Below are 16736 nucleotides of genomic sequence, written 5' to 3'. Positions count from 1 at the left end.
TGTCTCGCTCTCTGTCTCACACTCACACGCATGAGGATAATTCATTCTCACCATCTAAGAGCTGACTGCAGAGAATCACAGGCATTACAGTGAGTTGGACAGTAGATACAGCTTATCTTGACTCATTTACATCACAGGAATAAACACCGTAAGGCCATAAGCATGCGGACACACAAAAATTACACCCATGTGTGATTGTTGGACATCTCATTCGAGACATGAGTGATAATCTGCTGCTATAAAAGCCTCCCTTCTTCTTGGAAGGCTTTCAACAAGATTTTGGAACCTGGCTGCAGAGCATTAGTGAGATCGGTCACTGATGCTGGGTGATAAGACCTGGCTCATGTTCCAGTTCATCCCAAAGGTGTTTGATGGGGTTGAGGTCAGAACAGTCAAGTAAATAAATCAAAATTTTGAAATAATGGAAAGCCACACAAATTATAGTCCCATTAATAGCTGCAATCCACCATCTTACTACACTTAGTGCATTTATTTCATGTAATTTTATTTGTCTCCCTGTTTTCTGCTCATTAACCTAAATCCAAATTGTCCTTTGGCGTATTTTGTTTGCTAAACATGAGAAGCATTATTTTATGTATGAGCTGTAAGTGCAAAGCGTTGCTGCAGTGGCATTTAATGAAGCCTCAGTGGGATATCGTGTAAGTGAATCTTGGTGTGACAAAGGGAGCTGCGTTGATGGTAACCAGTGCAGCAGTCGTCAGGCTCAGAGATCCTCTGCTTTATTTCACCGCCTCCTCTGACTGGGAAGGCAGCAAAGTATGCACACACTTGATTATGTGTATGTGTGTGTGTGCACCTGTTTGTGTGTAGGGAAAAGGTAGGTCCTCCTCTCGGGCCTGCTTTGCCTAATACGTCCATGCAGGGCTCGCTGGAGAGCGGCGTGCGGCAGCACAAAGATCAGGGCTATTCTGGTGCTGCCAGCCTGCCCAGTGCTGATAGGAAAGGATTAATGAGGCGGGGCACTCATCACTCGTAATTAGAAACAACGCTAAAAACTATTTTTGTGCCTGTTCCTATGGAGAGATCTTGACCCTCAGGCCAGCCCACCCCCACCCCCCCCACCCCCACTCTTTCCCTGCTAGCCATGAGGCAGTAGACGCCTGCAAAGTTGGAGTAAATATAGGCCCATAACTCCTGCAGCCATGTGACACATGGTTCAATGGAGGGGAGCACAGATAATTCACAACTCTGGCTGTGTACTCCAGTGGATGTTCAAATGTCAAGAGGCTGATAGAGGCTATCAGTGTCTCTTAAAATACATACTCTAAGGCTTGTTTGTTGTTATTGATCCTTGTAATTAGAGAGTTTCTGAGCCTCTATTGTCTCCTGGTGTTGTAGTCGACCGTCCTGGTTTTCACTGTATTATGGGGGGCCTTTGTTATGCGTTAAAAAAAAAAAAGTTTTTCTTTATCCTTAAATCTGTTGTTTCTCTCTTAATATTAGGATTTTTCACACAAATGAAACTCTGTTAATCATTTGAGTCAGTTATCAAGCAAAAATGGCAAACATTTGCTAATTTCAGCTTCTAAATTGTGAGAGTTTTTCTCCATTTTACATCACTGTACAGTACTTATATCTTTGAGTTTTGGACTGTTGGTCAGACAGAACAAGCAATTTGAAGACCAACTTGGACTAGAGAAAAAATAATCGATAGATTCATTATTAATCTAAATAATTGCTAGTTGCAACCAAACAAACAATTTTTGGCCACTTGGGGGCAGCAGAAACAATCTGTAATTACAACACTGACAGATTTTCACCTTTTATGTCAATGAGATAGCAAACAGTTGCTTATTTACGCATCCACATTAGCATTTGTGTTTTGGCCACTGAAGAAATGTAAGTCCAATATTCACTCTCCACTAAGTCCTGAAGGAAACATCTGGCTTTTTACCTGCTAAATGCTCCTCTGTGTTCACCAGCTAGCCGCTAGCTTAATCTGCCATTTGGAGCTTGGCAGGTAGTGTTCAGTGGGTTTTTAGAGCTTGTGTAATGGGAAAAGTTGCCTTCTGCTGGCAAGCAATGATGAGAGCGACGATAGTGAATCAAAACAGTAACATTGTGGGCCATTAAACCAAAACAAAGAGCTGAAAGTCACCAAAGCGCATCAGAGTCATAATTCTCTGCAGGTTTGTCAATACAGTCAATCCTTTTTACATACACATAGTCATTTGATCCATTGTTAATATAAAAGCATTCATTAGAGAAGTTTTAAACACTTTAATGAAACATCTGGCACACTTAAGGTTTTTTTCTCAGTAAAATATTGTCAGAAACAACTTACAAACATTTTTCTATGTAATTTCAACGTAATATTTTCTACGTACATTCCTCCACAAAAATGAACTTCCAGGACACCCGAACAAACTTGAAGCCTCCCTGTTTATTTCAAAGCTCACAAGTAGGGATTACAAAATTACAGTGCTTCAATTGCAACAGTTCAAGGAGTAGTAGGAGAAGAGTAGGAGAGATGACAGACCAGTTGAGGAATTTTGAGCAAGTCATGCAAAAAGGTGTGGGAGAAGGCCTCCGTTATAATAGCACCCTTTGTGGAAAAAAATAAATCCATCTGTCCATAGGTCAGTGCAAAAATAGTAATGAATATATGCATACAAAGAAAATAGATATATATTTATATACTGTATATACTTGACCGTTGACTACAGACACAAAGAAAGATACATAGACTTGTAGAGCGAAGCCCATTCCACTGGAGCCTCTGAGCCCAAAGCAGAGACTCTTAAACAAGTCTAGTCGTAAAGAGTGCACATCAAATATGACAGCTTGATATTGTTCTAAGACAGAACCATGTTTCCAAATAAAAAGGAACAGACCCAGATGCCTCTCAGAGCTGTCGATCAGGCTGTGACATCTACAGAAAGAGCAGTGTGGGAAAGACGGACAGCACCATAATGACCGTGAGTGTCCCTCACAGACCAGGAGCACACAGCATGCTTCGTTTTCCAACCAGAGAGTAATGTACAGTACGACGGTTACATTGTTCAGTCAAATAGATCATTACATACAAAAGCCATGTGCGGCTGCGGTTGTAGGAACCAGCAGATGGGACGAAAAGGTATATTATTCTTATATAACATTGGCTCAGATGGTCTTTTTTTTTCTTTTGCAAATGGTAATCACTGAATATAAATGCAGAAGCTACAAACCTGGTGGTAAATGATTATTATATACCTTTTATCATATTCAAATATATTGTGGAGCACCAGTAGACACCAATGACAACAGCAACAAAAATACAAGTGAGGACACGTTGGCACACAAACATTTTTTTTTTTAAACTTCATTGTCGATAAGTTAAAACACTTCAATCTCCAAGGCTGCAAACTCTTATTCATGCTTGAAATGTTTGCAGAGACCTCACAAAACAACTCAAGGTACGCTCAAATGATAACTGGGTAAAGAAACAACCTGTTACAATTTCTTTTGCATAGCATGAATTTTCACGAGGGATCTGTGAAGCTTATTGTCGTGAATAGTTGTGTTGTAAAGCCTTTCTGAGTGTACAGTGTGTGTGTTTGTATTCACTATGCTATGAAAACTCCTTGCATTCTCCTTCAGAGACACGAGATCTTTTTTTTCTCCAAACATTTGGGTTCAGTATTGCAAAAGAAATGTTGGTTTGTTGCTTTGACAATGATAATTTTAGCCCTGTGCTTCATTTATGTCTTTATTTTCATGCAAACAATTACGGAGAGCTGAACAAAATGAACATAAACAGAATAGAAACCATAATTTGTGTGGAAGCTGCTTTAAGTCAGCTCAGTAAGAACTGTTAGATACTGGTTGAAAACATTGGGACTCCTTGTTTTTAGCTCTGAATTTCGTGTTTGAACTTCAGTTGAACAACTACATGCTCTTTTATGGTTTGAAAATCTTTGACAGCCCTTGGTTTTGTCAAATCCAAATCAATTAGATAAACAATACATGGTCCTCAGGTATTACTTTCTTTTTTAAATGCTAAGTTTTTTGATGACCATGCACACAGTCATCTCAAAAAGAAGAGGTCTGTACTGTCTGCTCCTTGGTAAACAGGTGGTTGTATTGCACCTTAAAACGCATGCATCCCACCTGGATACCTAAAAGCTTCCCTTTATACCTATTGGTATTATAATTTCCAGTAACTGTCAGAGGACAGTGAAATGTGTGAAAACTGACATGACTAAATGGCAGAAATCAGTGATTTGTATAAGAATGAAGGCATGAGGAGTATTTTTGTAGCCTTTCCTTTCATTATCTATCTACATATATTTTTCATAAAATGAGTTAAATGTGAGTTTATTCAGATGCAAAAGGATGACGGTAAACTTTGTGTGCGTACATATACATTTACTACACTACTATTTAGTGCCCAGTTGATTTACAATTTACGATGGTGCTCAGTTTCTCCTTCAAATGCCACCACAAGATCAGAGTTACATAATGAGCATTTTTACCTCAAGGGTTTTTAGCATCTTTCAATGCAATTTTCTCAAATTCTGCATATTAATCAGGAACTGCAGAGAAAAAAAAACTGGCATGTTTTTAAAGTTTGTATATTAGGGCAGCAGGTTGTTTTTGTCTGGGAGCTGATTCAATCTTGGTGTGGTCTGCAGCCGTCTGCACGTGATGGTGGTGCCATGCGCAGGCCCAGTGGTGACACATGAATTAAGGCATTGATAGAGGCACTAGAACAGCACGTGACAGCAGCGCTTGCCTACGCAAGGCAAAAGAGCTCACTTAACTGTAGCTTAGTGTCAGCAACAGGGAGTTGCAAAAGATTAGACAAAAGGTCACACTGCTCTTCCACCACTGTCACACTTTAACCGTGACCAGAGGGGAGGAAGTGTCTGTTTGTTTGAAGTCTGTACCTCAACTCTACTACCTTAGGATGGAATAAATCACAGCTCAAAATGTAGGGCATTGAGAAAAACATACACAGGGACAGAAAACACAGTCGAGTACATAACAACAGAGCCAGCTCGTGGATGAATGGGAGCAGAAAGAACAGAGGAGACGACAGAAGCAGGCAGTGAAATTCCTCCGTTCTGTTACATTAAACATCACCAGTAGCCCTGTTTTACAATATTCACTGATTATTTCAAAGTGTTCTCTCCTCTGCTAGCAACCATGCATAAAAAAGCTCTTATGGCTGTCTGGTAATATATATATTGCTAAAATATATGCATATATGGATGCAGGAATGGCAAAACTAAGATACTGAAGCAAAAAATATGTATTTGTCGTTGCGTGAATTTTGGAAAATACACAGATGACAAAAAATGAACCCCAATTTTTTTCTGTCTCTTGTACACATCTGCGCCTAATATTACAGCATAAGTGTTTGCACCATAAACATAAACGTGTAGAACCGAACAACAGTAATTACATTAGCATCAAAATGGTATTTCAGCAAAGAGCTGGAAATGTTTCGTAATCATTACCAATATATACATATAAGATCAAGGTCTCAGTTGCATTCCACTCTGAAATTATTGCACAGTAAGCCACTGTGGGCTCGTCATGGTCACCCCCATAAACCCCTGTATAAAAATAGAACGACAACATTAACACACCAAACATGTCTTCATCTTTTTGTTTTTTTTGTTTTTTGACAGGCACTGCCGTGGCCGACCCCGCCTGAGTCTGCAAACATGAACTGTGTGCCACAGTGTGAGCTTTAAAAGTTTCTCTTGTCAGTAATTGCCCCTAAGCACGTAGAATATCTTTTCCAAACCGATTTTCTTTTCCCTCATGTGCGCTCCTCTGCGGTTACAAATGGAAAGCTTCCAACTGACCGCTTCCACTCTTTCTTTCTGTCTCTATCTCTCTAACTCGTCTTCTCCTCCGGGACTTCGGCCAGGTCCAAACAGTAGGGATTTTTGGCATTTCTCATCACCACTGACCCAGAGCTTTGGCACTCCAGAGAGTCCAAGATGAGCATGAGGAGATTCAAGAAGAATACAGCGGCTCTCTCACACGCCAAACCAGCTCATCGAGCAGCTGGTCTCTCTTGAAAAACAGTGAGAGTGAGTACAAGTGTGAGCGTCGAGTCGAGGGGTTCGTTTAGACGATGGTCTCCACACCGATGAGCTTTGGTGTGAGGATTCGTGGCGTGATTCCATTGTTGAGGTCTTCCTCAAATTCCAACAGCTGGCCCATGAAGTTGAGGTTTGGGGAGATGACGGGCCTCCTGGTTTTGACAAACTTGTAGGCGTCTGTCATGGTCATCCAGGTGTGCTTCATCAGGTAGGCAATCACGATGGTGGCTGAACGGGACACGCCTGCCTGGCAGTGGATTAGAAGGCTCATACCTGCTTGATGTGCTTCCTCTGCAGAGACAAAAATGGAAACTTGTGAAACACGGTTCAATAAACGCTTTGTTTGCTGAGGGGAAGTTCAGTCATCACATATGATAAGTCAGTAAAAGTTCATAAGAGCAGGCATTAATCTAGTTCTGGTTTTGAACCTCAATCCTTTTTTTGGTTCCAACTGATATTTGCCTGTTGAAACAAGTATCAAAAAGTAATCAAATGGTTTAATGATCTGATTTTTTTTTTTTACTCAAATCATATTTTCTTGCCAATTTTGGACTGTATTTACTTTAGACATGGTTCTTGTGCAGCTGTTTGTGTTTAGACAATATTTAACATTTGAAAGGTTAGGCTTCTTCTATTAAATGATGATGATGTTAAATGAAAGTTTTTCTATATTACTCACAGCAAAATATTTAAAAAAAGGATTTTTTTTGGTACTCGTGTAGAAAACTGTATCGGTATAGTATTTAAAAAAAATTCAAAACATACTCAGCCCCACATCTATTCATGTTCTTTCCATCTATTCATTTTCTATTACCCACTTATGTTGGCAGCTGCTTATCCAAACATTCTTTGGCCAAAAGCACCCTTGAACTGACCTACAGTATCCCAAGGCTAATTCACAAAGACACAAACATACTCACAGTTGAAGCTAATCTGAAATCTCTAGGTTATTCAGTTGAGCTGTAATCAAAAAGATTACAGATAGAAACCTATGTAAACTCCACTCAAACTCCAAAATGGACCACAGTCAAGAGTTGGACACAAAACCTTCTTGCCAAACCATTGAGCCACCACACCAGCCTAGTTTTCAGTATGTAATGCTTAAATCTAAGACTGAATGAAGGCTATACCTGTGTTAAATGTGTTTCTTACACATCTACAGTGTCTTTTAAATATATGTCTAAAAAATGCAGACATTTAGAGTACTGTCAATCAACACAGCCTTTAATTAGTCCAAAAGGATTCTTAAAATGATTTATTTCATCACGATGTAGTCTCTTCATTATTCTTCATCACTCACCCCTGTTTTACCTACAGTAATGGTTCCCAGTCTAGAGGTCAAAAAGTCTGAGATACTAAAAAGATAGTAAAAAAGAGGTGAGAATCATTTTTCTCTGAGCTACTGTACACAAAATTATGTCACATTTCTCTATTTTTTGCTTCTTTTCTTATTAAACAATACATAGTTTTACCTTTTCAGGCCTCAGTATTCAAGCCTCAAGAGTATTCAAACAAAACAATCTGACATGGTAAATATTAGTCTTCAGTTTAATTGCTTACAGCTCTCTGTAACATGAGACGAGGAGTCTCTCACAGCTGTTGTTTCATCTTAAAAGGTCACAAAACAAAGGGTTGGAAACCACTGTCTTAGCCTACACACCTCCAGTAAAAACCTCTAATGCTGAACTGAGTGAAAGTTTCCATACCGATGAATTCAAACGCCTCCTCAAAGTACTGGCGCAGGTTCTGCTTGTTGCTGTCGGTGGCAGGCAGGCGCTTGTAGATGAAGAAGCCTGTGTCGTAGTGGTAGAGCGGCAGGTGGGTGGTCACATTTAGGACGTAGCCGATGTTCAAGCGCTGCAGCAGGTTGGCGTCCTGAGCGTCGTGCTCGTTCCCCAGATAGAGGAAGGGCAGGATTGGCGTGAGCTCTGCGTTCTCGATGTCCGGGGTGGAGGGCAGGGTGTGAGGTAGCGGCCCCGTCAGGCCGGCAGCTGCGCCGGTGTCCAAGCCTTCGTGGAGGTGCAGCGAGTGCTCGCACAGGTTCTCATGGCTCTGCCTGAAGCAGCTAAGGCCTCCTATGAACACAAACACAAAGACTGGGGTGTGAGCTCAAAGAACATAAAGTGTTTATTTTCCTCCAATAACAACTTTTTGATATTGGAGTGTTTCCTCCAATAACATGAAAGGTGTTTAAGTGTTATTAAATTTTCTTATTTAATTAATTTTTCTGTTTTTCCTCCCATGTCCCCTTTTTAAATGAAAATTTGACCTCTTTGGCTCATTTGGTAGAACATGGAGATACTGCCTGGGTTAAGGGTTCAATTCCCACTGGAGCCCTCCAGGCTAAAAATACATGAACTCATGCTTCTGTCCACCACATGGCACAAGTTACGACTGAGTAGGACAACAGTTCAAGCTTTGCATACACATCTGATAGAGCAACGACAACTGGCCGTAAAGCGCTTTGAAGCACTGACACATATTACTACTACGTTGTTACATTTGTTTGTGATTTGAATGTCCATTTGGATATTAAATCAATATGAAAACTGTTCCCATATTTCCAGCAACTGACTGTTCAAGTCAACTCTGTTTTATGAGGGAGACAAATGACCAAAATAGTTTTTAGAACAATTTCCACAAGACAGACTACATGATAAATGCCCCTCGTTAAACTACAGGTAAATAGATGTAATAAATGTTTAATATGCTTTTCACAGGACATCTGCACATCTCAAAATAACTGGTTTGCACCTGTTGCCTGTGATGCCACAGTTTCCCCTCAACACCAGAGTTGTTGGGAGGGGTGGAAAGTGTCACACACATAGTATCAGTTCATGTATTGTTCACATTGCAAGAGTTGACATCATGCCATGTGAGGTCATCGCACAACTTCCCCTCGGTGACCGGGCAGGTGGGGATCTCCTGTCAACTGTCGGACAGTGTTTTCATCATAAAACAGGCCGACTGTTCACTACGAACAAAGATCTGATGTTATTGTGGTACTGACCCAGCCCTCCTCCCATAGTACATGATGGTAATAATTAAACTTTAGTACATAAGAGAAAGGGAAGTACAGGCAACTGTGACAACACACTCAGCAGGACGTTATGGGGAATTTCCATTGACATTGATATTTTTCTTATGTTCCCAATTATTGTAAGCTCATAAGACATTTACAAACCCTCGTCATGTACATTTTCTCTACCAGAAATTGAATAAATTACAAGAATATGATGACTGATCAAAATTTCTTGCAAAAACTTTACAAGGTTGTGTTTTCCATTATCTATACAGCTAATTATAAAAAAAAATAGCTACATTTAAAGCATCATTAATTGATTTTTTTGGCACTTGCAGTGGTAGATCAAGCTGTAAATACCACATTGACTTATTATCACTGTGCAAAGTTGTTATGGCAAAGATGTTAGCAAACAGTTGCCTACATATTTACAGTAAACAAAGATCAACGTTAACATTTATTTCAAGTCGTGTTTCCGCTATCTGATGAAATGTAAGTCAACTTTTAGCTCTGTTTTGGTCATCACCAACTTCTAAAGGAAATATCTAGCTACTAACTGCTCCACTATGTTCACCAGCTAATTGCTCACTGTGTAACATTATTCTAATGTACAATTGTTGGGCTAATAATAAAGTCTTCACCCACAACGCCACCATCAATAGCAGCTAGCTGGCTATTTGTGGTGTGCTTGTACATGGTTGATTTACCACATCTGATTAGCGTGCACAGCCAAGTGTCTAAGCTATGCAATGTGGTGAACTGTGAAAACTGCCTCCTGTTTCGGCTCAAACTCAACCAGCATCTTGATTTTCTGGGCAAACTCACTTGATGACACTTTTCAGAAGAAAACAGAATAACAGAATCTCCGGACGCAGCACATTGCTGTGAGATGAAATCTGTCGAGTGTGACCGTCTGTCATTATCTCTGACTAACTCACAGAGGAAAACATGAAGTGTCTCTATCACTTTCATAAGCCAGTGGCCCAGTTCCTGCTTAGAAATAACCGCTTCTGCCTCACTAGGGCCTCTCATACCACACAGTCCAACGCTTACCATAAAACTTTCCTACAATGACATGTTGTTTATGGCAATTCTGACGGATTAAATATAACCTATTACTGCATTTAGCTGCAGCACAGCAGAGCTTTTCTGTTTCCAGTGTCACACAACTACAGTATTACAATAAATCATGACTAAGACATGATGGTAACTGAGCAAATAATGGAGTATGAGTAAATTATTTAGCGGCCCTCATACATACGTGTCCCAAATATGCACTATTACTACTGCTTGTAATCATAACAGTTCACTGCCTACTTCTCCTGGTTAGAAATCCCTCAAACATCTTAACATAATGAAGAATTAACCGCCATTGCATGTAGAAAGCAAAAACATGAGTGTAATGGGATCAAGGCCTTTTCCACATCATGCATTTCATCCACATTTTGGTCATAATATCAACAATTAAATCACACGTCTAAGGTATTTGATCATATAGGATGGAATAGTTGGGACCCAAGGGAGATATTGGCCATCCTTGATATGAAAAAGGACTTCAAATGTAGATAAAAGTGAGGCTGAGCCATTGGATTCCCTCCGCAGAGAGGAAGGCTTGCATTTTGCAAGAATTTAACCAGGGGGATAAAAGAGCAAGACAGTCTGCCTGTTCCTCCCACCGAGGCAAAGCCTCAGACAGACACCAATGCAGGATGAGAGACTGAAGAGGAGCCTCATCCATCAAAGTACACAGGAGGACGGGAAGAGAGGAGAAGAGAAGAGATCAAGGTGCTGTGATCTTACGGCTAGACGGTGACTTGGAGGCATTCAGAAAACACTCACAGCCCAGCCCCCAACACGACATACTGCTCTAGCTTCAAACACACACACACGCACACTCACCAAAGATAGAAAACATGGCACCGACCCAGGGACTGCTATCTCAACAGGCTGCCTTATTTACTAACAGCTGCCTCTCACTCCCTGCTAAATGCTTAAATGTGTCATATAGAAAGCTGAAGAAGAGTGTGTGCATATGTTTATGTCTGAGGTGATGGAGATGGAACGTGCATAGGTTTAATTACACCTGCAAAATGGACCAAAGCTGTTGTATATGGTAGTGTAACTGCTATAAAGCTCACAGGATAATTAAACTACAACCAGCATGTTGACAGGCGATGTCAGCTGACCAAAACATAAGGTCAAAGTTTAACACTACACACTATTTTGCCACCTCACTAGTTTCATATCAGTTTATATTGCTGGTAAGCTTCCACCAATGCTAATTCTGGCATTATTTTCAGATGTCTACAATGATTTACTTCCTCCAGAGTCAAATTAAAGCTCATGAAATTGCAGTGAATATCCCTTCATATACTGGAAAGCCTTCTTTCCGTTTTCAGCTTGCGTCCCCGAGCCTTGACAAACACACTTAGGTGTTACCTTTGAGGATGATGGGGTCCTTGCCCTCCCTCCTCAGTGACTCCAGGACCACGTGCAGTGGCTGGGAGGATGTCAGCCGGTTGGGGTCCGTGGTGCTCTCATCATAAACCACAATCTCTTTGGAGAAGATGCCCTTAAAAGAGTCCTTGCCCTCGCGGCAGGAGATGAGGTCCAGCACAGTAATCTTGCCCTGCTGCAACCGCCGCCGGCTGATCTTGTCGGAGCAGTTGATGTGCACAGCCCCTCGGATGTGGCTCTTGTTGTACTCCATGAAGGGCCGGCAGTCAATGATGACCGGCACAGGCCCGATGGGGTGACCCATGGGGCAGCAGGCCATCCGCTTGGCCAGCTCATTGGGGTGGATGAGTCTCACGGTGGACAGGGCTTTAGGCGTGCCCGCAGTGAGACTGGAGGCGCTTAATGCTTCATGGTTGCTGACCATAGGTGTGGGGGGCCCAGCATAGCTGAGGTTGGGGCTGCTGGCGCTCACCTGGCTGTGGCTGAGGCTCTGGCTGTCCTTCTCATAGGTAGTCACAGAGCAGCAGCTGGCACTGCTGCATCCACACGACAACGAGCGCGTGGAGCCCTTGGATGAGGGCATATACGTTACAAGATTGGCCGTCGCCCGAATTTTCACCACGGTGGTGTTGATGACTGTCTTGTTGCTGCTGGTAGTGGCGATGGAGTCCAGGTAGCTGGTGTCCAGGCGCAGTTGGAGTTCCTGAGGTCGGATCGGCCTTGGCAGCGCCACCACAATTCTGTCGTCAAGAGGAGATGGAGGCATGGGGAGACCGAGGGCTGGACGCTTATGGAGAACTCAACAAGCCGCTCTGTGGGGACAGGGACAAGATAAGACATGAGGCGAGGAAGAAAATCTTTGCAGAAGTGAGTACAGTTCAATGAATTTTGCACCCACAGATTAAGATCAAGGCAGCAAATGAATGAGAGCACACAGGCTGGCCTCTTGTCTGTTTGATAAACATGCAAACTAGAAAACGGCTGCTGAAGCCAAATATTAGTAGTGTCAACACCTGCAGGGCAACACCCAAGTTGGTGGTAAAATGTAGGTGTGACACCGGCCACTAATAATAAAGAGTGAAATCATCACAGAGTCTCGTGAAACTGAATCACTGAGTGCAATTAATTTGAATCATCCTGCAGATACTGTACATGTGTGTGTGATATTGAATTTCCCATCCAAAATATTCACCCAAGTCTGGTGTCTGATCCAAAGCTTTTATAAGGAGAGAGTGACCAAAAAGAAAAAAAAAAAAGAAAAGATAAAATACTGCATCAACGCTACGCCGCAGTTTGGTCTCTCCCCCAAATGGAAAGTCGGGATACAGAAAAAAAATCAGCAGCTTAAGCATTTTGAAAGCATGTCATCCTGGCATATTATGTAAAGACTCCCGCCGAGTATTGCCTGTCCCTGCCATCCCCGTCCTTTAAGCACGGTGCAGAAATCATTCATGGCAAATCTTCATTGAAGAAACCGGCATGAGAACGTGCCGAGAATGTGATCAGGCTGTCAGGACGAGACGAACTGATCACAAGAGCTCAACACTGACGGAAAATTCAATTTCACACCACCGTCAGTTATAAAATTAAATAAAGAAATACGCGATGCTTGCATTTTTTTAAAGGGATGGATTATAACTTTGTCGCAACGGTGTGATATAATAAAGATACAAGCTGTAATAAAACACTTATAGTCGTAGAAATAATAATATAGGCTAGTAATAAGAAAACAACGCAAAATGGTTGCACCACTGTGATATTCCTCTTCATTAATTATAGAATCGCATGAAATGTCTATGACTGTGCATTTCAACCACAACTTGCGCCTTGGACACTCATCTCCCAAACTTGCCTTGTATTTCTGCTTACCGGTTGACTGTAGACGGATTTATTATCTCCGCTCGCTGACAGCGTCGCCTCCATTCAGTCCGTCCCGGTGTTGTGGATCGGCAACATTTTTTAGTACTTTTACCCAGCTCCCCAGAAATAATATTGAAGGAAGTCTGCCAGCCTACAGAAGTCGCGCTGCGGGATTGACGCGAGTCTGAGCCAATGCGCGGCTTCATTAATATTACATTTGATCCTTTTTGTACGGGGAGGTCCGGCCCTGTGATGGGAGGGGTTTGGCCGAGGCTGTCTGCCGGGGAGGAGAGGAGAGGAGAGGAGAGGCGAGGAGGAGGAAGAGGAGGAGGTGGAGGATTGTCGCTTGAACTGCCTTCAGCCCCGCGTATTGAGCAGGGATGATGTCACTGGCAGCCAATCAAAAGTCTCTCCAGGAGGCTCGAGGAAGAACACACGGTGCCTTCACGTGCTCGTAAACTTAATTGGAGTATTTAGTTACGTGGGAGCCAATTATACTTGATTTTGGCGAACTTCCCTACAAGAAAGGCCACAGAAAAAGGCAGGAAATGTGGAAATGAGATTTCAGAATTTCAACAGATTAGTAGAAAAAATGAAGCCATGCACTGACTCAAACTTTTACATAATGGGCAGACTGGCTGGTGATTGGGTAATGCTTCAGTTTTTGAATTTGTTTGATACCCATATTCAGTACTGCTTATGAAGGTAAACAATATGAATTCTTATGAAATTATTATTAGTTGGTACAGGTCAGTCTCTAACAATATAAATCACAAGACATAAGCCGAGCATCATAACAAATTTAAGACTTTTACGTTGAAGACATTTTGACTAATGCTCCAACAATTTGTCGATTAATTGGTTAGGTGCCAACTATTAAATTAATTTAATCATTAATGAATCATTTTTTCAGACAGACAGCTTCTCCTATGTGAGTATTTTCTGGTTTCTTTAGTCCTCTATGACAGTAATTTGAATTCTGGATTGTTGACTGTTGGTCAACAAAACACAACATTTGATTATGTCATTTTGGGGTTTGGGAAACAGTGATCAACATTTTTCACACTTCTCTGACATTTTAAAGACTAGATAACTTAATCAATTTAATTTAAACTTTATCAAGCAATAATGAAAAAATGTTGACATGTCACGGTAGGAAAATCACAAATGTAAATAGTAGAATTAATGATGGCTTAATTCCATTTAGCTGCTTAAGTTTCACGGTCCTGGTATTGGGCATGTTGGCCTGTTAATGTTATTAGTAACACCTGCGCTTTTCCTGCTATGACAAATGAAAATCCTGCTATGAAAAAGGCATGAAAAGCATGCATAGCTTATCTCCATCGAGGATGCTGCAATAACCTGAAATTGTTTGTGTTTTTTATTGTGATATGCTTAGAAATGTTTCAGTGGCATCTTTATATAGATATTCATCACAGTCTGGACCAGTATCAAAAACTAATTCTTTGTTGCTTGACACATGAGCTAACCTTCCACCAAATTTAATTGAAATGTGTTATGTTTTTTGACACCCTGCTAACTAATAGAAAAAGAAACAAAAAAAACAATTGGCACCAAATTTGTGAGCTCCTTGGAAGAGGTAATAAATAAATATCAGATGAAACAATAATACAAACATAATAAAAATGTCATTACTGTCTGAAGTTGGTCTACAAATCTGTGTTTCCTTGTGTTAAATGTTCTCTATTTTTAATTGCATTCATTAGATGATAACTGCACCTTGATGAACATTCCAACCACTGCAAAAATTTTCCACATTTTCCACATTTTTCCAAGTTTCCACTTCAGTCACTTCAGGAGTGTACGTAGATCAATCCAGGCCACAGTGAGAGTACACATTATATGCTTCTATACTGAGAAAGTGTGATTTCTCAGTAATTTAAGTGTCATAAAAACGTTGTATTTTTCCTGCACTACATTCCTCTAAAATTTTTCCTGTGTTGTCATAATTATATATTTCCCACAGCCCTTGAAGGCAGTAGGACTCCAAATATTACCAAGACCTTTATGACAATACCATGAAACACACCTGATAATTCCAGTTTTTGTTATTATTACCAATGAATCTATTCTCAGTCCAAACTAGACTAAGTAAGGTGAAACTGTGCTCATGAATAAAATTACACAACTTAAAGGACTGGACATTTAAGGAAGCTGCGAGTGTGATTTAGTTTAATGTCATTTTATTCCATTTATGGTCTCTGAGTCACACATGTCTAACAGACCACAGAAGTTTGTGGCTTCATTGCCTCACTTACCGATACTGACCTTTCTATTAAAGGCTGTTGGAAATACATAAGAGCTGTTTAAAACAGTTCAATGACCAAATTCTAACTTGGAATAAGTTTCCATAACTATATAAGATATTAAAAAAACAAATAATCAAGATTAAGAGACTGTCTTGCTTGTGTAAGACAACAAAAGTGACCTGTATGTGATAGGGAGGCAACATTATTGGTGGTAATAAGTAGGTGTCTTTGGCAGGAGTGCGATTAAGCAAGTGCCAAGTTGGCTGACTGCACAGTCCCATATGACAGGACCCATGTTGCGGTGAAAGGGTCTTGCTGGCTTCAAACCCCAAATATAATCTGAGCTCTCTCTATTTGTCCTTATTGGCAACCTGAAACAATGCAGGGCATTTATTATTGCTTCTATAATTAGCGCTCTGTACAGTTATTTATAAATGGACACAGCTGATCACAGCCTATTCAGATTGGATTCCCAGCTTCTCCTCTTTCACTTTGTGATAAAGGGTAAGTGTACAAGCACCCCTTGCCTTACGCAGAGACGTAAATGTTTGGTGTTTTGTTTTTGTTTTTTTATTTGGGACCACAAAACGTGAATATTTTCTAAAAGAGCAAATGTTCCAGTCAGTTTATTTAATGATTACAGGTAACAGATAACAGGATAAGACGTTTCAATATTCTAAGATCACACCATTGTGATACATTATGTAATGGCCAAATGATTTAAAATGTCAGTCTATATTCATGTAAAATATAATAAAAATACAAAATTGATCTTTTTGAGGAACAGCAATAGCTCTCTGAGCTCTTTGGTGGTTTATATGTAAATAAAATTGACTTGACAAATAGCATTGTTGCTGTCACTGTGAAAACCATGTATCTCCAAATTTGGTGATTATCAATCTTTCAGATAAACTAAAGGATAAGTTTTTCCTTTTTGGGTTGAGAAAATCTAAATAATAATAATAAAAAGAAGCTGTTGGATTATCCATAAAAAAAGCATTGATAACAAAGCTTGAAAACAAATCTTTCTTAGCTCAGGAAAAGTGGATGTTTTGGAGATACATAGTT

The 16736-nt window shown here is 40.6% G+C and overlaps 1 protein-coding gene across 3 annotated transcripts; it reads right to left on the bottom strand.

The window, feature by feature from the left end:
• Positions 1–2384: 2384 nt before the first annotated feature.
• dusp10 (dual specificity phosphatase 10) lies at positions 2385–13710 on the bottom strand. 3 transcript variants are annotated; one of them, XM_044376970.1, is made up of 4 exons: positions 13391–13710; positions 11521–12350; positions 7766–8134; positions 2385–6350 (listed from the first exon to the last, which is right to left on the bottom strand). In XM_044376970.1, the coding sequence occupies exons 2-4, from the start codon at positions 12302–12304 to the stop codon at positions 6085–6087; spliced, it is 1419 nt and encodes a 472-aa protein (XP_044232905.1). In that variant the 5' UTR covers positions 12305–12350; positions 13391–13710; the 3' UTR covers positions 2385–6084. The 3 variants fall into 3 exon arrangements, with proteins under 3 accessions (XP_044232905.1, XP_044232904.1, XP_044232906.1); XM_044376969.1 differs by having other exon boundaries at positions 13408–13709; XM_044376971.1 differs by lacking the exon at positions 13391–13710 and adding an exon at positions 12437–12484.
• Positions 13711–16736: the final 3026 nt, after the last annotated feature.

This window comes from Thunnus albacares, chromosome 16 (assembly GCF_914725855.1).
Source record: "Thunnus albacares chromosome 16, fThuAlb1.1, whole genome shotgun sequence".
Taxonomy (NCBI): Eukaryota; Metazoa; Chordata; class Actinopteri; order Scombriformes; family Scombridae; genus Thunnus; species Thunnus albacares.
This window is presented reverse-complemented; position numbering and strand designations above follow the sequence as displayed.